The sequence below is a fragment of the Sus scrofa genome, chromosome 7 (genome assembly GCF_054392235.1).
Source record: "Sus scrofa isolate SSC_HxYL_T2T_F1_AM1 chromosome 7, Sscrofa_HxYL_maternal_Yorkshire_Landrace_v2.0, whole genome shotgun sequence".
NCBI classification, from domain to species: domain Eukaryota; kingdom Metazoa; phylum Chordata; class Mammalia; order Artiodactyla; family Suidae; genus Sus; species Sus scrofa.
Window position 1 is genome coordinate 4,652,498 of NC_139389.1, and position 27,349 is coordinate 4,679,846.

The window sequence follows — 27,349 nt, forward strand, 5'->3', positions numbered from 1 at the left end:
GATTGAATCCGCATCCTCACGGATACGAGTCAGATTTGTTACCACTGAGCTACAACAGGACCTCCTCGGCACCCATTTTTAGAGAGAGAATTAGTCCTACACCTGTGATACCATTACTTACCACACGTCGGGTTTACCTGCCGAGGTCCCCAGGGGCTGGTGCATTCCATCAAGGAGAGCCGATCATAGGGGCTTGGCTGGTTTTTCTCGCTCAGTCCGGGAATTAGCCAGCAGGGGACGTGGACTCCCTGTGCGGTGGGAAAGGCTGGGTGCTGGGCGGCCATACAGCCGGTACTTCCTGTCCCAGCTTGGAGTCTGTTTCTAATTCCTGCTTTCTGTCCCCTTGCTTTCACTGGCCCGGCTTCCACGCAGGCCTGGTGTGAAACGAACCTGCGCCGGTGCATCAGCGAGCAGCACCGTTTCGTCTGCGACACGTGTGACAAGGCCTTCCCCATGCTCTCCTCGCTCACCCTGCACCAGCAGACCCACGTCGCTGCAGGCCAAGGCCCTGCCCTGCCCGGCGACACCCTGGACCAGAAGGTCTTCCTGGCCTTGCTGGGCCTGCAGCACACCACCGACGCCAGGCCTGCCCTGGCTGAGGAGCCACTGCCGGATGACAACCAAGCAATACAGCTCCAGACACTCAAGTGTCAGCTACCTCAGGACCCTGGCTGCACCAGCTTGCTGAGTCTGTCTCCTTTCGAAGCTGCTTCCCTGGGCGGGTCTCTCACCGTCCTCCCGGCCACCAAGGAGGGCATGAAGCGCCTGTCCCTGCAGCCCTTCCAGAAGGGCTTCATCATCCAGCCTGACAGCAGTATTGTGGTCCAGCCCATCTCCGGCGAGTCGGCCATCGAGCTGGCAGACATCCAGCAGATCCTGAAGATGGCAGCCTCGGTGCCCCCGCAGATCAGTCTTCCGCCCCTGTCCAAGGCCCCAGCCGCCCCTCTGCAGGCCATTTTCAAACACATGCCCCCTCTGAAGCCAAAGCCCCTGGTCACGCCGCGGACGGTGGTGGCCACCTCCACGCCCCCGCCCCTCGTCAACGCCCAGCAGGCCTCCCCCGGCTGCATCAGCCCCAGCCTGCCGCCGCCGCCGCTGAAGCTCCTCAAGGGCCCGGGGGAGGCCGCCTCCACCGCCCACCTGCTGCAGCCCAAGGCGGGGGCCCAGCCCAGCGCGGCGGCGCCGCTCTTCTTGCCGCAGCAGCGCGGAGAGCTGCCCGGCCAGGCCGAGATGAAGACGCAGCTGGAGCAGGACAGCATCATCGAGGCCCTGCTGCCCCTGAGCATGGAGGCCAAGATCAAGCAGGAGATCACGGAGGGCGACCTCAAGGCCATCATGACGGGCCCCGGCGGCAAGAAGACGCCGGCCATGCGCAAGGTGCTCTACCCCTGCCGCTTCTGCAACCAGGTGTTCGCCTTCTCCGGCGTGCTGCGTGCGCACGTGCGCTCCCACCTGGGCATCTCGCCCTACCAGTGCAACATCTGCGACTACATCGCCGCCGACAAGGCCGCGCTCATCCGCCACCTGCGCACGCACAGCGGCGAGCGGCCCTACATCTGCAAGATCTGCCACTACCCCTTCACGGTCAAGGCCAACTGCGAGCGGCACCTGCGCAAGAAGCACCTCAAGGCCACGCGCAAGGACATCGAGAAGAACATCGAGTACGTGACGAGCAGCGCGGCCGAGATGGTGGACGCCTTCTGCTCCCCGGACACGGTGTGCCTGCTGTGCGGAGAGGACCTCAAGCACTACCGCGCCCTCCGCATCCACATGCGCTCGCACTGCGGCCGCGGCCTGGGCGGCTGCCCCAAAGCCCGCAAGCCCTTCGAGTGCAAGGAGTGCAGCGCCGCCTTCTCGGCCAAGCGCAACTGCATCCACCACGTCCTCAAGCAGCACATGCACGTGCCCGAGCGCGACATCGAGAGCTACGTCCTGGCGGCCGACGGCCTGGGCACGGTCGACGCGACCTCCGAGGCCTCGGGGAGGGCGGAGGAGGGCAGTGGCGCTGCCTCGGGTGAGCGCAAACCCTTGGCCGCCTTCCTGGAGCCCCAGAATGGCATTCTTCACGGGGGTCCCACCCAGCCGCTGCCCGCCCACGTCGCCGTCAAAGTGGAGCCCACCGGCACCTTCCCAGTAGACTTCAACGAGCCCCTGGACTTCTCCCAGAAGGGCCTGGCCCTGGTCCAAGTGAAGCAGGAGGTGGCAGCCTCCTTCCTGAGCCCCTCGGCCTCGGCCCCCTACGAGGGCTTCATGGAGCCCATCGACCTCTCCATCCCCAAGAACCTCAGGAGAGGGGACAAGGACGCTGCCGCCCCCGGGGACACCAAGAAGACTGAGCAGGACCCTGGAAACAGCGAGCAGGCCGCTCCCTGTCCACCAGCCTGCTCCGCCCTGCCGGCGACCGTGGGGCCCAGCGGGGTCTTGGAAAAGCCCGGGGCCCCGGCTGCGGTGGCCTCGGCAGCCAGCACCGTGGAAGCCACCGCTCCTTCCCTGCAGGGCTCTGTTCAGCTGGCCCTGCCCATCTACTCCTCCGCCCTGGTCAACAGCTCCCCACTCCTGGGCAGCCCTACCCTCATGAGCAGCCCAGCCTTGCTGCGGCCACTGCGGCCCAAGCCCCCCCTGCTCTTGCCAAAGCCCCCAGTGACAGAGGAGCTGCCCCCGCTGGCCTCCATCGCCCAGATCATCTCCTCCGTGTCCTCCGCGCCCACCTTGCTGAAAGCCAAGGTGGCTGACCCGGGGCCCACGGGCGCTGGCAGTAGCACCGCAGCCTCCGATGGTGTAGGGGGAGCCACCCCCAAAGCCACCGCCGACGTCACCAGCCCAAAAGAATCCAGTGACCCATCCCCTGCTGCCAACAGCCCGGAGGCAGCCTCGCCCACCGAGCAGGGACCAGCTGGCGTGTCAAAGAAGAGGGGCCGGAAACGGGGGGCGAGGAGCCGGCCGCGTCCCAGTGGCAGCGTGGACCTGGACTCCAGCGGGGAGTTCGCCAGCATCGAGAAGATGCTGGCCACCACGGACACCAACAAGTTCAGTCCGTTTCTGCAGAGCGCCGAGGACGACGCTCAGGACGAGGTGGCCGCGGCCCCCGCGGAACACAACGGGCCCAGCGACGAGGAGCCGGGCAGCCCTCCGGATGACAGGCTGCTGAGGGCGAAGCGGAACTCCTACGCCAACTGCCTGCAGAAGATCAACTGCCCCCACTGCCCGCGGCTCTTCCCCTGGGCCAGCTCCCTGCAGAGGCACATGCTCACACACACTGGTAAGAGGGCCGCCGGCCGCCCGCGGGCTCCACTTCCCAGCAGGGAGCTGTGGCTCAGTCGGCGGAGCCTGGCATGTCACGGGGTGGCAGGGGTAGAACGTGGGGCCCTGATGGGGCCGAGAGTTTCCCCCGTGTGCTCTTGTGTCCAGAAAGGTCTGCTCCTGTTGTCTGGGCCTCCGAGGGCTGCCGGCCAAGGGAGGCGCAAGCAGGGTGTTTTCAGGTGAAAGGGTCTCGGGCCAGCACATCCCTGCGCTGGTGTCGAGATGGTCTCCTTGGTTATGCCCAGGGGGCAGCGAGGGAGAAAGGGGGCTTTGACAGAGGAATCTGCACCCTCGTGGCAGTGTTCGAAGTTTTTAACCCTCTGCGAAGTCCTTTTGGCTGCCACGTATTCGAAACACGAAGTAGCGCAGATTTCGCCGTAGTTTTAGGTCACAAAGGCCATCATATCTTCTGTTCGCTGTGACCGTCAGTGACAGAGCAGTTTCAAATTTAAAAAAAAATTTTATTTGTACTAAAATTGTCACCTCTGCCAGAGAAACACTCATATATAAATATTATTCTAGGGATTTCTCATTGTGGCTCAGCGGTTAACAAACCCAACTAGGATCCGTGAGGATGCGGGTTCAGTCTCTGGCCTTGCTCGGTGGGTTAAGGATCTGGCAGTGCCATGAGCTGCTGTGTAGGCTGCAGATGCAGCTCAGACCCCTCACCCGGGAATTTCCATGTGCCGCAGGTACAGCCCTAAAATAATAAATAAATAAATAAGGAGTATTTTAAGAAATAGGCTTAACTTGCCAAGAAGATATTGCAGAAGTATTTTTCAAATGTTTTTCTTATGATGATTTTTTTTTTTTCTTTGTTTTTTCAGGGCCTGTGGCACACGGAGGTTCCCAAGCTAAGGGTCCAATTGGAGCTGTAATCGCCAGCCTACACCACAGCCACAGCATAGCTCACAGCAATGCCAGATCCTTAGCCTACTGAGCGAGGCCAGGGATCGAACCCGCATCCTCCCAGATCCTGGTCAGATTCCTTTCTGCTGAGCCACGACAGGAACTCCCTCTTATGGTGATTTATAAAGAGACATTTATAAGATGAGAAATACACTCAAAATAAGTTTATATCAGGTATTTAGTAGTCAAGTGACTGTGGCACTCTCTGAGTTATTGACTATTCAAGCTGGGTTTATATTTTGAACCAGGGGACAGACCGGGTGAGACCGTAACCTTTTGGAGACGACCACCCACGTGCTAAGAGCCAGGATCTCAGACTGAGGAAGGAGTCGTACGGGATAAGATTGCAGGCAAAATACGGGATGCCCGCTAGATGCTTGTTTTGGGCTTGTTTGGTTTTTGGTTTTTATCTTTTTAGGGCCACACCCGAGGCATATGGACGTTTCTAGGCTGGGAATCAAATTGGAGCTATAGCTGGGATCAGAACCATGTCTGAGACTTACATCACAGCTCATGGCAACACCTGATACTTAACCCACTGAGCGAGACCAGGGATCAGGCCCGAGTCCTTAGGGGTACCAGTTGGGTTCATGACCGCTGAGCCATGATGGGAACTCCAGAGTATTTGCCCCCCCCCCACTTAAAGGCCACATCTGCAACATACGGATGTTCCCAGCCAGAGGTCACGTTGGAGCTGCAGCTGCCAGCCTAACCCACTGAGCGAGGCCTGAGATTGAACCCACGTCCTCAGGGATACTAGTCGATTCTTAATCTGCTGAGTCATGATGGGCACTCCTTGGATTTTTAATATCAAATGTGCAACAAGTAATTTTTAGTATAAATATTTTCCATGCACTGTTTGGGGTTTACCAAAAGCTTATCTGTTGTGTATCTGAAACTTGGATTTAAGTGGGCGTCCTGTATTTTTAGGTGCTAAATCTGGCAGCCCCAAGTAGTACAGGGGCTCCTGAGGGGGGGCGCGTAGGAGTGAGCCCACTGTATAACAGACGGAAATGCTTCCTTCGGGGTGGATCATCCATGAAGCTTTGAAGAAGCTTATGGAAAGCTGTCTGTACCAACGTCACAAGAGGGTGGCAGAGTGCATAGGGGTGTCTCTGAGGCTGGCTGCCACCTGGACACGGCCTGTCTTTCTGGCATGGTGGGCCCTTGAACCCTGGCCATGGGATGGTCGGTCAGGAGTGTCCAGGTCTTGTCTTATTTAACAAGACCCAGAATTCCTGGATTTGTGAAGTATGTGCTGCAGTTTCAGGCTGTCGTTTATTTTCCTTCCACCTGAAATCATTTAAGCCTGACAGAGTAAGGTAACAGCTCTAATGAGAACAGTGCAGAAGAAAGGTGATCTTAGAAGGTGTCCCACACAGCGTTTCTCTTGCTACCCTTTTGGGGTGACACCTGTTTGTCACCTGTGGAGTCTGGAGAGGTATTCCTCTGCCCACTTTTTGGCAGGCAGCTGGTCTGGATCTGGTTCTGAGTGATCTCTCAGCCAGCATCGCCTGTCCCCCTCCCCTGCCATCACCGCCTGCCACCACTCCTGTGGCCGGGAGGCCTGTGCTCAGTGAATGCTGTTTATTCCCAGGCTTTCTCTTTTCAGAAAGCTGTTGGTCCCCCTAAGAGGACCAAGTGGCCTCTCCTACCTTTCTGAGCCACACCTCATCTTCACAGGTGCCTGATAGAAGTTCCTTTTGAAGTCAAAGCGTCCTCCGTGGTTTAAAATTTGGTGGCACCTAAACCAAGCAGGGAAGATGGGAGTTTGCCCGCGAGGGGGTGGGCGGGGGTGAATATAAACATGTTTTGCTACTTCTTCCCCCAGCATCACTGTCCCCTCGTGGCTATGTCCAGTTCCTGTGGGTCTGTCCTGACATCCTGGGTCTTTGTCAGGGTCTTGCAGGCCTTGTCTCTTGTGGGGAGCATCCGGGGGGGGTGGGTAGAGAAACCTTTCAGAGCTGGTCTCGGTGACGGTCCCACAGGGCAGTGTCCTCACTTCGCCATGACAAAGTCATAGAGAGACTTGAGTAATTTGCCTACAGGCATTGGGGCGACAGGGGCCCTGTCCCAGGATGAGCAGGGCTGCCGCTTGTGCCGCCTGCATCCTGATGCGATAGGAAGGGGCTGGCGAGGAGGCGGACCACAGAGGTGGACCGCGAGCCGTTACTGACCAGAGATGTCGCAACCGCAGGGGGGCCTTAGCCGCACTCCAGGGCCTGGACGCAGGTAGCGGGCAGGTTAACCTCTTAGCTCTTTGGCAGCCTGGGGATCCAGCAGCAGTCTCGGCGTCAGCTCTCTGAAGTCACTGTGTGCAGCGCCGGGCTCCGGCGGGCGCTGTGCTAGAGCCATTTCCATGGGTCCAGAGTTAGAGCGGGACCCGCACACGGGGGCCTTCCCGCTGGACGCGAGCTGGGGCGCCCCCCGGCACCTGCTCCCAGCTTCCCGTGGGCTCGCCCTCTAGAAACTGACATCAGACTGAGGCTCACGGGAAAGAGAACAGAAATGAAGCGTGGGTTCTGAAACAACCCTGCAAACCAGTGTGCCACAGCGGGGAGGCTTTTTTTCCTTTTTTGTCGTGTGAAAATGTAGCTGCGTTCCAGCCAGATGCTTTGAGCGGGGTCCGGTTTTAAATCGTGTTGAGGCGAAGCTTGGGTCTTGAGAGTTGGCCTCTCCTGACCTCTCGGCAAATGCACACGATTCCATCATCCATCCCTTGTCTTGTAGGCGAGTTTCCAGCACACCCTGCTCCCAAAGGGGCAGCAATAAGTAGCCCAGATGTTCAGTGGCCGGCCAGGGGTTCCCTGCTGCTCAGGCACAGGCCACATGGTTTCGGCCCTTTCTCTGCACAGCCCGGGTTCTAGGAATCGAGTCTCATGAGGAAACTGGTGGCCACAGGCCTGTTGTGTCCCGGCGTGGGCTCCACGCACAGCTGAGTTTCCTCCTTCTGCTCCCCTGAAGCCCGCAGCGCCGTGTCCACGGGGGCGGCCGTGGTTCGTTCCCTTCTCAATCTGCCGGGCACGACCTCTTTAGGGGAAGACGACTCACTGTTCCTCCTGGGGCCACAGGTAGAGGAGAGAGGGCCAGGACACAGTCCGTTTCAGCCCTCTCCTTCCTCCTGTCGAAACAGGGCTCGGGCCCCTGCGTTGGCTTCCGTGCCCTCCAGCGCCGACACCCCGGTCCCCTCCTCCTCACTTTCTCACGGTCGGATTTACTGCCTTTCCCAGCAGCCTGGGGCTCCCCCACCCGCTGCTCACAGCTCAGGCCTCGGAGTTGAAATCAGTGTGGAAAGTGCTTCTGACAACGGTGGTGTTTGGCTGCTTGTAACTTCGGTGGCTGCTCTGAAAGCTCTTCACCTGGCCAGCCCGCGTGCATGTCTGCCAGACACTGAAAGAAAGACAACGTGGGGAGAAGGAGGCCTGTGCCCACGGGGCGGGGGGGGCTGTGTGTGTGTGTGTGTGTGTGTGTGTGTGTGTGTGTGCGTGTGTGTGCGTGCGTGCGCAGGAGCAGCGGAGAGACAGCCGAGGACGTGAGGCCAGGTCAGCCAACTTCCTCCACTGGTTCATCCGTTATTCTCTCCTGCCTGGTGCTGGCCAGGCAGCCTCATGTCCTGTGAAATTTCCCTCTCTGTCTCTTGGCTGCTCTGTGAGAGTGAAAATCCACTGGCTGCTGTCGGGGGCCGGGGGACATCATAGGTCTTTGGTGCAGAGGTAGCTCCTTGTGGCTGCAGGTGCACTTAGAAACACCCCTGCTATGGAAGCAGTCTCGTGGCTGTTAGCAAGTGAATAAATCACGGGGCAGTTTCCATATAGATTGTCAGGCAGCAAGGTTTGTTTCAAACCCGTCTGATTATAAAATACTCAAAGGGCTCTTGTCCTCTATTCACGCGACCTGAAGAGCAGGCTGCTGTGCAAAACGCCTGCCTTAGGCAGTGAAATGGGACCTTTTAAAGGCTCCTGTTGTCACTTTGGGAATCTTTCTAATCACATACAAAACTGTGAGGTCATTGAATTGTTTGCTAACCTCAACTTTACCATGCTCGCCATCCGCACGGCACATCAGCTGTAAGAGCGGGGTGCTTACCCGCGTGGAAGTTACCGAGGAAATCACGCAGCAGGAAGAAGCAGGAAACCAGTGGCTTTCATTGACATCCAGAAGCGGATCACAACTCACTGTTCCAGCTTCTGACGTGTTTTCTTCTTGGCCTGGTTCTCCTGTTCTCAAACTCACCTGATGTTGCTTTTTTGACAGTAAAATAGTATAGGTAAAAAGAAAAAGTGTTCTCTTTTTACTTAAAACAGAGCCTGAGTCTTTTTTTTTTTTTTTTTTTTTTTTTTTTTTGCTTTTTTCTTTTCTGGCTGCCCCATGGCATATGGAGTGCCCAGGCCAGGGATCAGATCCAAGCCACAGTCACAACCTGCGCCGCAGCCGTGGCAACAGCAGGCCCTTAACCCACTGCCTGGGGCTGGGGATTGAACCTGCGTCCCAGCGCTCCAGAGACGCTGCTGATCCCTTTGCACCACAGCAGGGACTCCAGAGCCTAAATAACTATTAAATGTTATGCTCAACTTTTGGTGGAAAGCGAGAAATAACGTGAAGGGCACAAAGAACATTAAAATGCTTACCCAAAAGGCATGATTTTTTTTTTCTTTGATGAGGGCATGTTCATAAAGTTAGCAGGAAACACGGGGGAGTGGGCTTCTCCCCTTCCCCCCTCAGCCCACGTGGAGCCCCCTAGAGGTGCCCAGGCCGGGTGTCCGAGTCTGCTTCCCTGGTTTTTCATGGTCCCGGACACCGGTGTTCTTAGAAAGCTCCTCTGGTGACCACCACTCAGGAGGGAGCACATGGCCCCTTTCTCTGGTTACTGGGGTGCGGGGACTCAGGCAGAGGTTGCACACGATGTGCTGCAGGTGAGCGGCGCCCCCGGAGTTGTGTGGCCAGCAGTGCTTCCTCTCCTGCGAACCCCAGATGCCTGGCCCATGCCATCTGTGCCTGGACTTGTGCGCCTGCTCTGGTTCTCGGGTCCCTTGATGGCTCACCTCAGTCTAAACAGAAGGCCTCAGGCCCCTGTTCAGTGTTTTGAGGGAGCCGTGCTTGTTGACTTCCCTGCCAGGTCTTGTGTGTGTGCCATTGCGGAGCCCTGGGGTCCAAGGGACAGCAGTGCTGGCTGCAGCTCCGCGTCCTGCTCGTGGGTACACAGAACCCTTTCCCTGCCAAGTCAGAACCTGGGACCCCGGCAAGTGGCCGTTGGGGGAGAACTGAAGAATCAGCGAGGCCGTAGAAAGCACACCTCTGTCCTGCAGCCCGCACACTCCCTCTCCCAGCCGCCCCCTCTCCTTCCCTGCTCTGTCCGCACTCTGCCATTCCTTTGCCCCCTCGTCCATCCTTGCAGACACGGGGCCAGGGCTGAGGAGCCTGCGACAGGAATCCAGACAGAAGGAGAGGAGAGGCCAGGGCGGGTGTCGACCGGGGAGAGGCTGGCAGGTTGCCCGTCCTTGGGGTCGGTGGCGTTGGGGGGCACTCGGTGACGTAGCTGCACATGCGGGTTGCCGACTGGAGCACGTGGTCTCTGATTAGACTCAGGGACTGGTTGGTCACTGATCCGCCGCCAGCAGGAGCGTAGAAAGCAAAGAGACAGAGAACCTTTGTCCCCTGTCTGCCAGCAAGGACCACGGTGACCTTGGGCAGAGGTCAGACGGGAGGCATCCTGGGAAGTCAGAACTCAGCGCTTCCGGTGCAGGTGGGAGGGCCAGACCCACAAGGTCAGGAAGGGGACCAGCCTCCGAGACATCCGGGGGCCTCAGGATTCCTCCAGGAGGCCCGGGCGTTCCCCCTCGCCCCATGTCCCTGGCACTTGTCAGGCCGGAAGTGACCTCAGGCCTCCTCTCGGCTGTGCTGAAATCCCTTCTCTCACTTTCACTGTTGTTGTTGTTGTGTGAGGTTTTTAATTGTAACACTATTATTTTACTCGAAACATATGTATCTTGCTTTCATTGCTGACTTTTAGTATTTTGAGGACAAAACCTTTATTTTGCCCGCTCAGAGCAGGGGAAGGTGACCACTGGAGTTGTCGATGTTCTCAGTGTATTTTTTAATGTGTTTGGTTTATTTTCTTGAAAGAAAGGGTGGAGGCTGGGGGGAAGCAAATGCCAGTAACCTCAGGAGAAGGAATCGTTGCAATAGAAAGCCAGATAAATATGTATTTTTTTTCCTGCTTCAGGTCAGAAACCCTTTCCTTGTCAAAAATGCGGTGCCTTCTTTTCCACCAAATCTAACTGTGAACGCCACCAGTTGCGCAAACACGGAGTTACGGCCTGTTCCCTGAGAAGAAACGGGCTTATCCCCCAGTCCAAAGAGAGTGATGTTGGAGCCCATGATAGCACAGGTAGTGCTTCCAGGTGATGCAGAGACAGGGCCAGAGGAGGCGCCGCAGGTGCGCTGCCAGAGAAGGTCTGCCCCCAGCCCCAGCCTGTGCCCATTGTGGCTGCTGGCCCCTGGCGTGGGCCGCACAGGCAGGCCTGCAGAATAGCACTTCGCAGGAGCACTTCGCAAGGGCTGTGAGCCCCCTCGCCTGGTGTTTTCTGAAAGCCAGCCCTGCTGGCCGCCCCCTCCAGCGCAGGGGTGGGCCCGCTCAGACCTCAGGGTGCTGCAGGAGCTAGTGATGCCCAGCCCGCCGCAGGGAGGCGGGGCAGGGGCGGTATTCTCCTTTTCAGTAACTCTCTTCCCAGTAAAAAACTTGGTCGTGTTTGAAAAAGCACTCTGCATGTCCTTTCTTTAATCACATCTCTGCTTGACCTGAATCCGGGTATTATTCTCATGTGCTGATCTGTGCTTCCTTCCTCCAGCCCCTCCAGAGCAATTAACGGCTGCCCGTGCGTCTCCTGCCACCTTTTCTTCCCTTACAGCTTCTGTATTTACTCACGTGCTCTGTTCAATATATGCCATTATCTCCGGCTGCTGGGGTCTTGTGTCCCCTACCCCCCAAAACAAACAAACCAAACACCGGCTGCTGCGGGTTTCTCGGACACAGGGCTGTTTGGCCTCTGCTGAGTGACTGTTGCAGGTACAGGTTCAGTTTGGCAAATCTTGAAAGTTTGGACACGTCCCCATGTTTTGAAGCTGAGGCGAGTCCCCAAAAATGTATTTTTCTAGGGTTGTGACTGAGTCCTTGAGATTGGACAGGGTGGGGTGCTGTGCTGTCTGGGGGACGGGAGCGGGGGGAGGGGTCACACTTGGGGCCGTCAGACCCTCTTAGGGTTTGGAAGTGGGGGCCATTCTGCCGCCTCCCCCCTCCAGCTTCCTGATTCACATGACTGGCCAGGATCCTTGAGGAGAGAAAGGTCTTACTGTGACTTGGGTGCCCTTGGGCCTGAGGTCACAGGGTGACTTGCTCTTCAACTCCAGAAGAGGCTGGCACTGCCCACCTTGGTCTCAGACAGCCCCCCTGTGTCTGGCCCCCTTTCTCCCAGCCCACCTTCAGAAAGCAGCTGAGTGACGGTCCCATCCTGGTCCCGAAGGTGGGGACAGCCGCACATAATTGAGGTGGCCGAGGGGAGCCCACGCTTGCGGTCAAGTCCTGAAGTGTAACAGCCACGTGCTGGATGCACACTTTGGGCCCCTATCTTTTTTTTTTTTTTCTTTTTTTTTGTCTTTTGGCTTCTTAGGGCCACACCTGCAGCATATGGAAGTTCCCAGGCTAGGGGTCAAATTGGAGCTACAGCTGCTGGCCACAGCCACAGCCACACCAGATTGGAGCCACATCTGTGACCTACGCTGCCCTCTGCAGCAGTGCTGGATCCTTAACCCACTGAGCGAGGCCAGGAATCGAACCCACATCCTCACAGACCCTGTGTCAGGTTCTCAACCCACCAAGCCACAATAGGAACTCCCCAGGTCCCCATCTTGATCACAAAGGAGCAGTGAAACTGGGACCCTGCTGTAGAATCCTGCGGATGCCTTAGCTTCGGTGCAGCCCTGAGTCTTCATGCTGGGTGCACTGTTTTTTTCAGTGGTGTTTTTCTAAGTCCCATCAGCACCCTCCCTGCCCCCACCCTGCCTGGAGGTTGTGTGGATTGGCTTGAAGGAACAAAGCTCCTGGAAGAGGAGAATTCAGAGAGAGATGTAAACGCTTAGACCGAGGGGAGAACAAAGACTGAGCTATCAGCAGGGAGGCGGGCTCAGGGATTTCAAGGGGGAATTTCTAAAGTCAAGTGAGCCTGTTGGAGGCTCCCTGCTATGAAGTTAAGTGAGGCTTTGGAGGTAGACCCTAAAAACACAAAAGCAGAGTTCCCTGGTGGCTCAGTAGTTGAAGGATCCAGTCTTGTCACTGCAGTGGCTCTGGTTGCTGCTGTGCTGTGGGTTCAGCCCCTGGCGAGGGAACTTGCACATGCTGCAGGCTCGCCCACGAAAATGTAAACAGCACAAAAGCAGGAAATAACCAAGGCGGTCCTTCCTAGGTTTATATGCCTAGGTTGCATTTTCTTAAAACCCTCAAACGTGTTTTGTGACTGAGGTCTAACTTTTTCAGTCACAAAAATGCACCCTAGAATTTCCCCCAAAAGAATGCAAAAAATGCTACAACTGGGGTCGTTTGGGCTTAAAGGGGCATATTGATCCCCCAAAGCTAAGCTGGAACTTTGATTCACATTCTTGTGGGCAGAGGTTCCCCCGGCCACTTTGCCCTCGAGGGGTGTTCCAGGGTCTTCCTAGATGGTGCCTATAGGAGCCTCCATGTTTATAGGCGCCTGCACGCGGCTTCGAAAACTGTCCCTCAGCGGTGCCCCCCCCCCCCCAAGCCCCATGTGCCAGGATGGGTGGGGCACAGGAAGTGCTGCTCTGGGTGTCAGGGAGACAGCCCGCCCCTCAGCAGCCATGCCTCTGCCCAGCCAGGTATTTAGGCTGGTGGTTTGTCTCCTCAGTTGGGTAACATGGAATTTCTAGGAAGCAGCAGAAGTGTAATTGTCGAGCTGACATGAACGTGTCCACTTGCGCGTGGAAGGAGCTTTGGGGTTCCTATCTACTAGTGCTTCAGATTCCGTCTGCTTCCTCTAGCAATTTTCTTAGATTAGCATCACAAACGAGGGGCCGGCTGGTGGTGACAGAAAAATCAACCCATTTTAAAAGCCGCATTGCTTACAAAAGTCATCTGCTGGCCTCTGCAAGAGTGGGTGGTTGAGGACAAGATCAAGACAGGACCTGGCATTCAGGAGACAGAAGCAGTTAAGTCCATTGTTCCCCAGGGTTGCTAAGAAAAAGTCTCTTGGAGTTGCTGGGAACTCGAAGGGCCTCAGCTGCCCTGCTGAAACACGCCCCCTAGTGGACGCTCGCTAGAGCGCAGCCACGCTCCCTCCACGCCCCAGAGGTGAGTTGGCCTCCCATTGCCTGTTGGGCTCACCTCTCCGTTATCCACCCTGGGGAAGGGCCCAGGAGTCCGGACCATCAGATCTTAGTATATTTACTTGGGTTTGGTTTCAGAATTGACTCTCAGTTTTTTTCAAAGTTTATCATCTTAAAATATGTTTTACTACAGTTAAAATTCTAAATAACCTGTATTCTTTAGTGGGGAAAAAAGTTAATTAAGTGAAACAGCCTAGAATATATTGGGACAAATAGGAAGTAACCAGAGATAAGCCCTTTTTAAAAAAAATTTTTTTTCTTTTGGGGGACCTTTACCCACAAAACCAACAAATAAGAAACTGAGCATTCTGTAGTTTTTTACTTTGGAGTTTATACCCAAATCCATTTAATTGGTGCTCTCTATGTGATTCAAGAAAATGAGCATCTGGTTTTTTCCTTCTATGGCCTGGACATTGGTGTGTCTATCTCACGAGTCATCTTTAATCTTTTGCGTAATGGTCAAAATTCATCTATTGTCAGGAACTTTATAATCACACCACAATTACTTGTTTCCTTCTGGAGCCTTTTGAGATACTCTTAACAGTAGCTGCCAGAAAGTAGTCAAAATAAAACCAGTGAAGAGGAGGATGTGGGGGAGCCGTGTAGACAGGCGTCTGTAAGCTGAGCGCCCCAGGCAGTGTGGCCAGGGCAGGGCTGGCGCAGCCCCTTCGGCCCCCAGCCCGGGGCCATGGGCGTAGGTCTGCGTGGCGGTGGTCTGGGCACATCAGTGGGGTCCACGTTAGACGTGTGCACCTGCGATTAGAGACCTGGCGTGATCAGGGAGGCACGTGTCCCGCGTGTGCCGGGAAAGATGGAGTTTTGTCAGCCCGATGCCCCAGTGAGACACTGGCCGTTGCAGCTGCAGGTAACTGCGGGGCGCAGCGAGCTTCGGCAGCACTGGCAGAGCATACGGTAAAAAAACCTTGTTAAGACCGTGTTCAACCTGAGCGGAGAGGAGTTGGGGCTTTTGATCAATACTGTCATCTCTTCGGGTCAGTAATGTTACCTGGGACACCAGCCCTTAAGAGGCCTTCAGGAATGGCTGTCCACATCTGGCGTTGCTTGGAGAGTGGACAGGTGGGGACGAAATGAGAGGCGGGGTCCTGGCAGCAGCAGGTGTGCACACCCGTGCGTGTGTGTCTCCCATCGTCTGGGACACAGACACACAGAGCGTTTGCTTTGGCCACTTGCCGTGAGACGCTCCCCAGATACCGGGTTTGGGGGTGCTCTTGTGTATGTTGCATGTTCACACGACCTCTCTGCACTGGAAAATAACTTCTCTGGCTCTGCTTCCTCAACCTTCCTCGTGCTGCAGCCTCCGGAATGCACCAGCTGTCCTCTTGCCGGCCCTCTGCCTGGCTGCCCTGAGCCTCCGCCCCTGGGGGGCCCCCGCCCCAGCATCCCTGCGAGTGCCCGGGGAGGGGGCGGGCCGCTCATGGGCCAGGGAAGAGGGGCTGGAGCTGCAGGCCTGGGTGTGCTGCGTAGGCTCCTTCTGACTTTTTTTTTCTTTTTCTTTTTTTTCCTTTGTAAAATTAACCCCAGATTTACCTTGGCCCTTGAGGATGTAAGGGGTGAGGCATCCTTGGATGGGGTGGGAGACAGGTCCCGGGTGGGTCCCGCCCAGCCCCGACCCAGCCCTTGGAAGGGCGCGGCTGGCGGCCTGGCCCTCACCCGGCCCTGTGCTTGTCCCCGCAGACAGCCAGTCCGACCTGGAGGCCTCGGCGGCCGGAGGCGAAGTGCTGGACCTCACCTCCCGGGAGAAGGAGCAGCCGGCACCAGAGGGGGCCGCCGAGCCCAGCCCGGCCCCAGATGAGCTGGGGGCCGAGCAGGTGAAGCCAGCGGCCGCCGGGGAGGAGAGGGCAGCCGAGGAGGACGTGGAGCGCGGGGAGGAGCGGGACGAGGACGCCGAGGGCCCGGAGGAGGACACGGTCAGCAACAAGAGCCTGGACCTCAACCTCGCCAGCAAGCTGATGGGCTTCAAGCTGGCCGAGGGCGAGGCGGGCGCAGGCCCGGCCCTGGACCAGAAGCACGCCTGCCACGTCTGCGGCAAGAGCTTCAAGTTCCCCGGGACCCTCAGCCGCCACCGCAAGGCCCACGGCCGCGAGGAGCCCGGGGACGAGAGCGCGCCTCCCGGGGAGGCCGAGGGGCCGCCGCCCGCCACCCCCGCGCCCCCGGAGCTGCCCCAGAGGCCGGCCGAGCCCCTGGGCGCCGGCCCCGGGGAGGCCGCGTCGGAAGCGCCTGTGGAGCAGCAGAGCGAGGAGGCGGACGGCCCCTCGGATGCGGACGGGGAGGGCCCGGCCGAGAAGAAGTCCTCGGAGAAGAGCGACGACGACAAGAAGCCAAAGACAGACGCCCCCCGGAGCACGGCCAGCAAGGCGGACAAGAGGAAGAAGGTGTGCGGCGTGTGCAGCAAGAGGTTCTGGTCCCTGCAGGACCTGACCCGGCACATGAGGTCGCACACAGGTGAGGGCGGGCGGCCGGCGAGGTGGGTGCCCTCCCCCTGCCGAGGGGAGGACTGGCCGCCTGCAGGGGCCCTGGATTCCCGGGAACCCGGAATTCTAACGGGTTGTGTCCTGGGCACTTAAAACCCAGGTGGCACAGTGGGCTGCGAAGGGTGTTTTCAGAGCGTTGTCATCAGCCCCGTAGTCCTCCACGCCTGGTCCTCCTGTCTCTAGAATGAGGACGATGGTGACCCTGCCTCCTAGAAGCATCTGGGAGAATGTGGCTGCTGGGGATGGCTGAGGGGACAGCCTGGGGAGTGAGCGGTGGGGCCAGTGCTCGGGGGGCTCCCAGCACCCTGCTGGCATCTGGAGGCGCTTGGGGTTCCCGCTCAGTGGCAGGTGTTAGGTTGGCCTAGAGGGCCTCGTCCGTTCTTGGCTTTGCAGAGCGGCCAGGCTGATGCAGCTGCGTAGGATGGTCACCTGGTTGCTGCCCAGGCACGTCCTGGCTCCTCGTGGAAGCCGCCAACTCCAGGGTTGGGGCTCCAAAGCCCAAAGCGGGTTATTCATCGTTTTGGTGGAAAGGAGGCCTGGTCACACTCCTGAGCCAGAAGACACAAACATCCCACCAGACCAGAAGCAGCCTGGGCCTCGGCCTTGGCTCCCTCCTGGCGGCCGCGGTGCACGGTGCCCCCACACCCCTGCGGCCCTGTGCCGGGATTCGGGGCTCCAGTGCTTGGCTCCCGGCAGGTGCTGCCCTCCGCTCCGAGTTTAGGAGCAAGAGGGGGCGCCCCAGCTGCTCCAGGTCCCAGCCGGGTCTCTGCAGCTGCATCTGGAAGGTGCTGCTGCCCGAGCGGTGGTGCGGCCCTGGGGAGGGAGACCGCCCACGGGCTCCTCTCGTCCTGGTCCGTGGCCCTGAGGTCCGCTTCTGGGACTCTGGTGGCCGGGTCCAGTGCGAGAAGCCTGGGCCGAGCAATGAGGAGACAGGACCGCGTGGGCCCCTCTGCCTGCCCTTGCCCTCGGGCGCGGCCTGCTCCCTCCGTAGCAAGGAGGTGGGCGCCTGCGGTGGCCGTGCTAAGGGACGCGGGTTTCTCTCCCTCCTGCAGGCGAGAGGCCGTACAAGTGTCAGACCTGCGAGCGAACCTTCACCTTGAAGCACAGCCTGGTTCGCCACCAGCGGGTCCACCAGAAAGCCCGGCACGCCAGACACCACGGGAAGGACAGCGACAAGGAGCGGGGCGAGGAGGACAGCGAGAGCGAGTCCACCCACAGCGGCAACAACCCCGTGTCGGAGAACGAGGCGGACTCGGCCCTGCTCGCCAGCAACCACGTGGCCGTCACGCGGAGCCGGAAGGAGAGCCTGGCCTCCAAGGACGCCGGCCGCCGGGAGGAGAGGGCGGCAGGCCGGACGGCGGGTGGCGGCGGCCAGGCCGCCGAGGGCAGCCCGGAGGAGCAGGCGTCTCAGGGTGAGCCTGACCGGGAGAGCCCCGCGGCCCCGGCGCAGGACCTGCCGGCGCTGCCCGGCAAGAGGCCCGCCCACCCCATCCTGGCCGCCGATGGCGCCGCGCTCCTGGGCATGGAGTGACGGCCGGCCTGCCCCCCAGCACACAGACGAAAGCCAGCAGAGCACCTTGTCCGGGGGCTCCCTCCGCGAGGTATCCCGGTGCCCTTCGGCTGTCGGGGGCAGCGGAGGGAGGGAGCCAGGCGGGCCTCGCTCGGTGCCATAGCCTTACAGACCCGTGCGGGGATGGACCACGCGGGACCCGAGTGCCTTAACTACTACAGCCCTCTGGAGTCGTCCCGGGGGTTGTGTTTCCCACAAGGACTTTTTAAAAAAAAACAAAGCAAGTATTTTAATGAATTATTCGGCGAGGACCTTTTCATTTAAGCATTAACGTTACCCTCTGTCCTGGTGTGTGAGCTTGTGCTTGTGAATCTGTGATCGTAGCATTTGTTCTGTGAGCTGGAAGCAGAAGGAAAGGAGAACCCCTGCCCTTGGCTGCCCACGGCCGATAACTGGAAGAAGGTGACCCGGACTGCATGTCCGTTCCCAGGGCCAGTGTGGACGAGAGGCTCCTTTCTCAAAGAGACGTTTTTTTTTCCTCCCCGTTTGCTACTCAGTGGAGCTGTGGTTTGGTCCTCGGTATGTTGCAGGGTGTGGTTGAGGAAGGTTTCCGATTTGGTTCAAGCCAAAACCAGGGAAGATTCTAGCTTCGACCTCCTACATGCATGCTTCCACTGTGTCAGCATTAGACGTGCTGTTACTGTTCCAGCTCCTGACTTAGAAGAGAGTCACCCTGGCCACTGAACCCACGGAAAACATGCATAGATGTCGTCTATCTGACCCCCCCCTTGGTATATGTATTAATAATATTATTATTATTATTATTTGTACTTCATCAGTTTGCTGGTCTCTGCAGTCAGCAGAAACGAATGGGCAATATTTGTCCTGGGAGACCTGGGCGCCCCGGGTCCCCGCCTGAGCGTCCGCCCGCAGCTTTCCTTGGCTCCCCCGGGCGGCAGCTCTTCTACTGTACTTAGGCAAGCCTTTCTTCCGTGACTGCAGAACCCAGCAGGGGCCCCGCGGTCCTCCCGCCCGAGGGGCCGAGGAGCAGCGGGGTTGCCCGGGGGGGTGGCTTCTGGGAAAGCCAGGCGGGCGAGGACCTGTTGCTGGCCGGTCTTCCTGCCGAGCCCTGCCCAGGCCTCCCTGCCCGTGCTCCTGTCCTTAGCAGAGCGAGGACGTACTACTACTGGTAATGAAACTGCACATGCGAGATGGAAGAGGAGAAATAGATGTATGTGTACCTTCCTGTGATGTGGGGTTGGTGCTTGAAGATGAGCAGGTTGTCTCTAGCCTCGGAAATCGCCTGAACCCCTGGGGCACAAAGGCAGGGTGTTCTTTTCGGGAGCACCCAGCCCAGGCCATAGCGCCCTACTGTAGCCGCCAGCAGCGAAGAGAAACGTGTGCTACTGTCGCCCAGCCGGACCCCTGGGTGCCTCGGTGCCTCGGGCCTCCCGAGCCCCCGCCCCGCCTCTGTCCTCCCGCGCGCGCCCAGCCCGGGGGCTCCCTCTGTCTCCACTTCCTCGCCAGCTCCGGTGGCCAGAATCCAGACGTCAAAGGAAGAAGGTGTGTGCCCTTGACATCATGAGAAAGTGGTGTCTTCGCGTGTGAGAGGAAACAGGCCGAGGCGGGTAGGAGTCTTCACTGCGTCAGGGGTGTGTGCACCAGCTTCCAGACGAGGTTGCATTTACTCTCAGTGGACACGAATCAGAACCAATGGTCCCCCCATCACGTCCCACCAAGCATGGCCTGCTGAGCTAAACCAGTTCATGCCTCCCTTAATTTTTTATGACGATTGTTGTTGTTATTTTCGTTATTATTATTTGGGGTTTCTTGTGTTTTGGGTCTTCTTTGCAGCTCTCCACACTAAAACTCACAACGTCGTGGGGAGAAGCCATGGACTCTACGCTGGGGTGAGATGTGGCAGGAACCGGCCCCGCCGCCGGGGCCGGGGCGCCGCTGGCGATAGTCCGGGTCGGCGTAAAGCTTTATTTAGCCTCCGTCTGCACCCTCGGAGTCCACAAGGTCTCGCCGCATCTTACTAGCGAGGTCGAGAGGCGTAGCATTCGTTCGTTGCTCTGTCCCTCCCCCAATATTAAACTGTGAAATCTGTGATTTGTTTAACTCTGGGTGAATCATAGCTTAGTCTGCATGTCCAGCTAATTCGTTTCCATACATTTCGTTTGATTCTCTTTCTCCTTCTCTCAGGGCTTTTACAAAGAGAAATATATATATATATATGGATCTTCTGAAACGTTTTTCGAGGTGCAAGTCTCTCTCTTTCGTTTTTTTCTCCTTGATTTATGGACACGATGCTGAAATGCAATCACTACATGAAACTCCCGGCTGTGAAAACAAAACAAAAACCCCGAAGGGCTGTTTTTTCCACCAGCCCCGGGGGAAGCTACGTGACAGTCGGGTGCCGGTGTCAGAAAGTTTCACCATTCTTTCCACCCTCTGTTCCTCTCTTTCCTCCAGAAGGAAGTTGATCCTGGTGATTTCAGCCCAATGCATTAAACAGGAAACAATAATAAATGTGTAGAATTCATATTTTTCTAAAGGGAACTTAAAACTGCTGCTACATGTTATGTACAAAACTGGTTTATGCCACATGAACAGAGAATCACAAGTTGCGTTTTGGTACTTTTGTTCCTCTTTGTGTTCCGTTGTATAGTACTTCCAAATTCAAAATGAGAAGAAAAGCTGTTCTGTATCAAACCATCTAAGCAATAAATGTTATATTTTAAAAACGGCAGGTTGCCGGTCACACGGCCGTCCTCTGATTTGCCGGGATCCTGTCCGCTTGTCCTGCCCGCCCCCCCCCCCCCCGGGGCCGCAGCCTGCCGGGGGACGGGTCATAGGTGTGCCTGGCCACTGGGGCCCTCAGGCCTGCTTGCTGTCACTGCCTAGCCTGTGGTACCCAGGAGAGCATCTCTCCGAGCAGCCTTGTGCCCTCCCCCTCCGCCCCCCTCCCCCGTCCCAGCTCGCGCAGGGTGGCCTCTCCCGGGACCCAAGTGGGCGGTTGGCAGCACCTCGGGCCTTGTTCGCAACCACAGAAGCAGGACTGTTGCCTCACAGCACCTGCCAGGGATCCACTTTGCCTTCCCCAACCTGGAAGTGAGGGCAGGAGAGAACACCTGTAACCCCGGGTCTGCTAGCGCAGACAGGGGAGGGGTCTGGGCAGGATGGTGACCCCAGGGCTGGGGGGCCGAGCACCTCAGGACCCATGTTTGGGGCATCTGCCGCCGTAAAGCAGGGAACAGGCAATGTCCCGAATCCTCTAAGCTGGGCGTGGTTCTCCAAGCAGCTCTGAAGGAAGCTGGCTTCTGGGGACGCCAACTTTAGATGATGCTTAAAATGTGCCCGGCAAGCTCTAGTCCTTAAGGCATCCAGGCTCCTCTGTTGGGGGCCTCCCTGCCCCCACCCACCTTACGCACCAGCCCCAGGAGAATGGCTGGGATGAGATCCAGTGAAGCCCTGACTGGTATTAAGAAAACAACCAGGAGTTCTTGTTGAGGCTCAGTGGGTTGTGAACCCAACTAGTACCCGTGAGAATGGAGGTTCTATCCCTGGCCCCACTCAGTGGGTTAAGGATCCTGCATTGCTGTGGCTGTGGTGTAGGTCAGTGGCTACAGCTCCGATTCAACCCCTAGCCTGGGAACCTCCATATGCTGCAGGCGTGGCCCTAAAAAGAAGCAGCGGGAAAAAAAATGTGTTTAGTAGGCCATCACCTGGGTGGGGGTTTCATTCCTGTTGGAGCGTCAAAGAACCCAAGTTGAGCACAGGTGACCATGTGCAACCACGGGCTGTCCTCGCCCGGGCGCTGCCCTGCCTCCTGCTTCCTCCCGATCTTACCTTCTGTGTTGGAAGGTGGTTGAAGTGAGAGGAGTCGGTGTTGAAAAAAGTAGTTCTACTTCGGTGGCTGTCAAAACAAGGATACGGCTGTGACCTGAACGGAGCTTCGCGGTGTTTTGCTTGCTCCTCCTCCCATCCAGCCCCCCTGACTGTGCCCTCGCTCAGCGTGGTGTGTGCCGGGCCACCGCTGTGCCCCTGGCCCGCTCTCAGCCGGGAGAACCCAGCAAAGAAGAGGAAGGAAGATTCCTTTCGGTGGAACGTAGGTGGGAACGGTGGGAGACAGGGAACCAGACAGGAGTCAGGGCAAGTCTGAGAGAGGAGTAGGCACGAGATGGGCACGGTGACCGGGAGGGCTCGGACGGCAGCACTGAGAAGTCCCCCCGGGGCTGGGGTCTGGGGAGACCCCCGGCAGAAGCTGCCATGTGGGGAGAGGAAGGAGTGGGTGGTGGGGAGACCCCCAGGAGGCGCTGGCTGCGATGCAGGCAAGAGATGGCAGGGGTGGGGCAGGCGTTGAGAAGAGGCTGGATTTTTCAAGAGGAGCCCATGGGAGTGGAGGACAGACGGGACCCATGAGCCACAGAGAAGTCAACGTTCAGAGGTCAGTCCTGGCCCTGCAGGTTCTGAATTCACCGCTGAAAGAGGGGGCTTCATTCCTAAAAATAACCTGGGCAGAAGGTATGTTGCCAAGGGAAAGAAAAAAGAGGCATTCTGTGTGGCTCAGCAGTAATGAACCTGACTAGGAACCATGAGGATCCAGGTTCAAGCCTTGGCCCTGCTCAGTGGGTGAAGGATCCGGCGTTGCCGTGAGCTGTGGTGCAGGCCACACACGCTGCTCGGATCCCAAGTGGCTGTGGCTGTGGTGTAGGCCGGCAGCTGCAGCTCCAATTCGACCCCTAGCCCGGGAACCTCCATATGCTGCAGGTGTGGCCTTAAAAAAAAGAAAGAAAAAAAAAGAACAGCAAGTGTTGCGCTGGTGTGTGATGGAATAATTACATAAAATTTACCACCTTGAACTCTCAAGTATACGGGTCAGTGGCATGGTCACTGTGCAACCGTCACCACCAGAAACACTAGAAGTTTTTCATCTTTGCGAACTGCACCTCTGGCCCCGTTAAAGGCTTCCTTCCCGCCCTCGTCGCCCCCCCCCCGCCCCGCCCCCAGACCCCCCTCCCCAGCCCCTGCCGCCGTCCCTCTACTTTCTGCCTCCGCTTTGCTCTGATGAGAAGGAACATCACATGCTTAGAAGAGAATTTGTTGGACATGGCTGTGCTGAGCGCCCGACATGCGGCTCAGAGCGGGCTGCCTGATATTTTCCCAGGGGGCGGGTGGGGGCGTGTGCCCTGGGGGGAGGGTCCCCTCCCACCCCCGCCTGAAGACACAGCAGTCACCTGCCCTGCGTCAGAAAGGGGCACGAGGGGAAAGCCACCAGCTGGGTCTGGCTGGCGTGCAAATCCCAGCTCGGCCCCTTGTGCCTGGGAAGAGCCCGGTGCCTCAGCTTCCCCACCCTAAGAAGGGGCTGCCAACGGAATCCGCCTCGGAGGATTGCTGCATGGACACCGTGGCAGCAGGTGCTTCTCTGCTACCAGGTACGTATTTCAGGCACGACACGCATCCATCTCTCTTGTTGTTCTTTCTCTTTTTTTCTCGTTATTATTTCTAAAGACTCCCCCTCACTAGAAGCTCTCCTTGTTAGAGTGCCTTGTCCACAGGTCTCTTGCCACCACCCTCCACGGCAGGACAGACCCCCCCCCATTCCCCACCCTGGGGCCACCCTGCCCACTGCTGTCTGGGCTGGGAAGGGTGGCGTCCACCCTCAGCCCGGTGCTCCCTGCAGAGGCGGGTCCCAGAGTGTGCAGGCCTCCCACCTGCTCAAGGTCATTTCTGTGGTGCCCTGGAAGGGAGGCACCATGCCGGCCTTTCTCCCTCAGCCCTGCAGCATCCTGGGCAGCCCCATCACAGCCTCCTGCAGCTGGGGCTCTGTGCACACGGGGGCCCGGGCGGTGGGTGTAGACTGGCCCTGGGATGGCCTCCAGCCCAGCCTCCTGGCCAAGCAAAGTGCCGGCCAGGACCTGCAGCTCCAGCCATCCAGGAGCTTTTATTTATTTATTTTTCTTTTTAGGGCCATGCCCACGGCATATGGAGGTTCCCAGGCTAGGGGTTGAATCAGAGCTGCAGCTTCCAGCCTACACCACAGCCACAGCAACACCAGATCCGAGCCACATCTGAGACCTACACCACAGCTCCCAGCAAGGCCAGGGTCGAAGCCACATCCTCATGGATACTAGTCAGGTTCATTACTGCTGAGCCACAATGGGAACTCCCCACCTGGGGGCTTTTAGAAATGAGCCCCTTCAGGAAGCCCTGTGAGGGTGCAGCGGCCCCCAAGCCCTGCCTTCCTCCTCTTAAATAAAAATGATGCCTGCTCAAGCCTGGGAAATTCAGGAGCTTCAGGGAAATAGGGAGACAAAATTAAAGCAGTCGTCTTGCTTCTCAATACTGTTTTTATTTGCTGAATACTGCTGCTCTAGCTGGGCCCAACTTCCGTTCCCTCCTCACTCCTGGACGTGTTTGTAAAGCACTTTGCACATCGCTGCTTGCTTTCCTGCACCTTGTTTGCTTCCAGCCTTCACCCACGTCCAGTGACCTGGGCAGGAAAAACAGCCTTACCACCTTGACGTAGGGTGAAATGATGCGCTCAGGCCACTTGGCCAATGAGTGGCTTTGTTAGCATGAATCTGCCCACCAGAAAAATGCTAAAGCTAGTGGGCATCATGGGGTTGTCTATGCGGGTGGGCAGTGTCCATGGAAATGGCAGTTCCAGGAAACTGGGAGCACACACTCCTGAGATGTGGAAGCAGATGTGATATGGGTGCTGCCATTTATGCCCGAGGCCACTTGGGACTCCTGAGTGTTCCAGCTTTTTGGCTGCAGAGCAAGGGACACCAGAACTTAGGGACAGGGTTCCGTGGGTGGGCGGGGCTCTGCAGGGCGGCTCATCAGTGGTCCACAAGGCACCTGCCAGGGGCGGAAAAGGCAGAGGGTCCTTCAGCGGGGCATCATGACCTGCCCACACGCCTGCCAAGGAGAACTCCTGGGTTGCTTGTTAACATCCCATTTCGGACCATCTGATTCAGGATCTCAGGAGGTGTAACTGCCTTAGGCAGTTTTGTCTTTTTTAGGGCCGCGCCTGTGGCATATGGCGGTTCCCAGGCTAGGGGTCCAATTGGAGCTGCAGCTGCCGGCCTACACCACAGCCACAGCCACGCCAGATCCCAGCCGCCTCTGAGACCTACACCACAGCTTGCAGCAATGCTAGATCCTTAACCCCCAGAGCGAGGCCGGCAGTCGAAGCCATCATCCTCATAGATATTAATCGGGTTCTTAACCCGCTGAGCCACAGCGGGAACTCCTGGTACGTTTTTGTTTCTTTGGAGGGGAAAGGAGCACGAAACGTGTGTGGACTGGCTTCTTGCAGGTGAGCTTGGCGATGATTTCACCAGGCTCTCCAAGGGGCCCGGGAGCCAGGCCGCGTCTGAGAATCACCTGGAGGGGGCGGGGCCGGGAGGCACGCGGTGGGCGGGGCGGCGCCCTCGCTCTGCGACCCCCGCGGGCGCGGTCCTGGAGGCAGGTGGGGTCGATGAAGGTCGGCTCCGGATCAGAGCTGGTTCTAGAAACATCCCACGGCAGAGCGCTGCGCGGCGGAGCCAGGAGGCGGGGGGAGGAAATTGCTCCAGTCGTCGGGTCCAGGTGAGGGGGTGAAGGCGGGTGGAGGGCGGGGGGGCACGAGGCGCGGCGATGGGGGCCGCGGTCTGGGCGACGCGGGTGGCGCCCCCACCAGGGCGGCCGGGGGAGCCGCCGGGCGCTGGTCGCCGGGGCCGGGGGCCGGGGGGCCGTCTTGATTGAGGCTTGTTCGAGGCCCACAGGCGCCTTTAACGGCAAGTGACAGAAACGCGGCTCGCGCAGCTCCTGCTCGAGGGGGACGGTGTCAGGCCCCGGAGTCGGGGAGCGCGGCCGGCGCAGACGCTCGGGGCGGTGCCGGCGCCGCCTGTGCCTTCCCGCCGCTCTGCCTCGGCGGAGGGACGCTGCGAGGGGCCCCAGTCCCCCAGCTTCGCCGGCGCTCGGCTCTCAGCAGGGCCCCACGAGTGATGCTCTGCCCGGCCTGGTGCCCGTCTCCGGAGCAGCCGCAGGCCCCTGGGGGAGCGGCGGGCCGGTCGGATGGCCCCGAACCGTCCGGAGGGCAAGTTCGGCCGAGGAGGACTGGGGTGGGGGCGCCACCAGGAGTCGGGGCCGGGCGCGGGGGGAGGTTGCTGGGCGCAGGCACCCAGGTGGGGGCGCTGCAGCTCAGGGCACAGGGGGGCCTTGCAGCGGCTTTGAGGGATGTGAGCCGTGGAGGCGGCGAAGCTCCAGAACTGGATGAGCTGGTCTTGGTTGGGGACGGGAGGCGGGTGCGGGGAGTCGGAGACAAGAAAGGCGGTGGAGGCAGCTTCACAGGGTTACCCCTGGGGCAGCAAGCACATGCCCTCTGCCCACCTGAACCAGCAGGAAAGGGCACCTTCTCTGTCCCTGGGAAAAGGTTAACTTCACGCTGAAGCCTTAGTGAGAGAAAGTGTGTGTGTGTGTGAATCAGGCAGGACTCACAGTCACCTGTCTCCACCCCCGCTCTGCACACCCTCGTGTCTTCTCGGAGGCTTCCCTGCGACACCCCCATTTGGGTGCTAGCTTGGTTCTTATCGATAGTGGAATATAGTTGTCCTCCCCCCCCTTTCCTCCTTTTAGCTGAGCCGTGTCTCCTCCGCTAGGCTGGAGGACAGGTCCGGGCAGTCGTTCTGTCCTGTGTCCCCCCCAGAACCTGGCTGGGCGCCTGCACGTTGTAGCGACTCTAGGTGTGTATTTTCGCAGCAGCGCACCAAGCCGCTTGGCGGGCGCGGCGGGGCTGTGTGGTCCGACTGCAGGGGCAGGGGACACGGGTTTGGGACTCAGCCATCAAGCAAGTCAGCGCCAGGGCTGGGGGTTCTGCCCAGGCCAGGCGGATGTGCAAGTTTTCAATGAATGACGCCCACCCACTTGCAGGGGCGTTGGGGGGCGCGTTTTGCAGCTCTGACCTCCCCAGGCGTCACCCAGGGAAGGTCGCGCACTTTCGGCCTTGGCTGCGGCTCAGAAGCACCTGGGGACCCAGCCCGGGCCAGTTAAACAGCGTGGGGGTGGGGAGAGGGCAGCTACCTGCGGAGAATTTTAAAAGCCCCGCCCCCCCGGAACTTTCTACTGTGCAGAGGCTGGGGTCCCCCCATTCACGGGGATCCTGCGGGTGACACAGGACCAAGCAAATGGGATTTGGAGCCAGAAAGGCCCTGGGTTCGAATCCCAGCCCCACAGTGTGCCTGTGATTGAGCTCCCTTAGACACGTTAGTCTTTAGTTCCCAAATGGGCATAAAATGCTCATTTCCCAGAATGTCAGCTGCATAGAGAGCTTCAGATACATAGAAACTGCTTGAAATAACAGCCCCCAGGTCCCCTTGAGATCTTAGGCCTTCAGTGAGATAGAGTCTCATCCTCTGTGCCAGAGATCTCTGGGGACCCTGAGGTCATTTCTAGGGTGCTGTGACTGAGACAGTGGCAACCATAGTCATATATAACATAAATACTATAACATGTTTGTATTATATAAAATATATTTAGTATATTTATATATATCAAATATATGTAAACAGTATATTTATTTACAATATAGTATTTAAGTCTACTATATTTATAATATAGTGTATAAGTATACTTTATAATATAGCATACTACATATACTATATAAAAATAGTATATAAATACTACTATATAGAAATAGTATATATAAAATAGTATATATGTTTTATATAATTAATTAGATAATAATTAT

General features: G+C 58.1%; 1 protein-coding gene across 12 annotated transcripts in view; it reads left to right on the top strand.

Annotated features, from left to right (window-relative positions):
• Positions 1–20,374, top strand: part of RREB1 (ras responsive element binding protein 1) — a 175,443-nt gene extending 155,069 nt beyond the window's left edge. For 9 of the 12 annotated variants that reach the window (XM_084967314.1, XM_084967312.1, XM_005665552.4 and 6 more), the window contains 4 exons: positions 373–3,259; positions 10,433–10,597; positions 15,304–16,071; positions 17,153–20,374. In XM_084967314.1, coding sequence (XP_084823440.1) covers positions 373–3,259; positions 10,433–10,597; positions 15,304–16,071; positions 17,153–17,631 — 4,299 coding nt within the window. In that variant the 3' untranslated portion in view covers positions 17,632–20,374. The remainder of the gene's footprint in view (positions 1–372; positions 3,260–10,432; positions 10,598–15,303; positions 16,072–17,152) is intronic. The other 3 variants (XM_084967319.1, XM_084967321.1, XM_084967320.1) reach the window with 1 other exon arrangement.
• Positions 20,375–27,349: the final 6,975 nt, after the last annotated feature.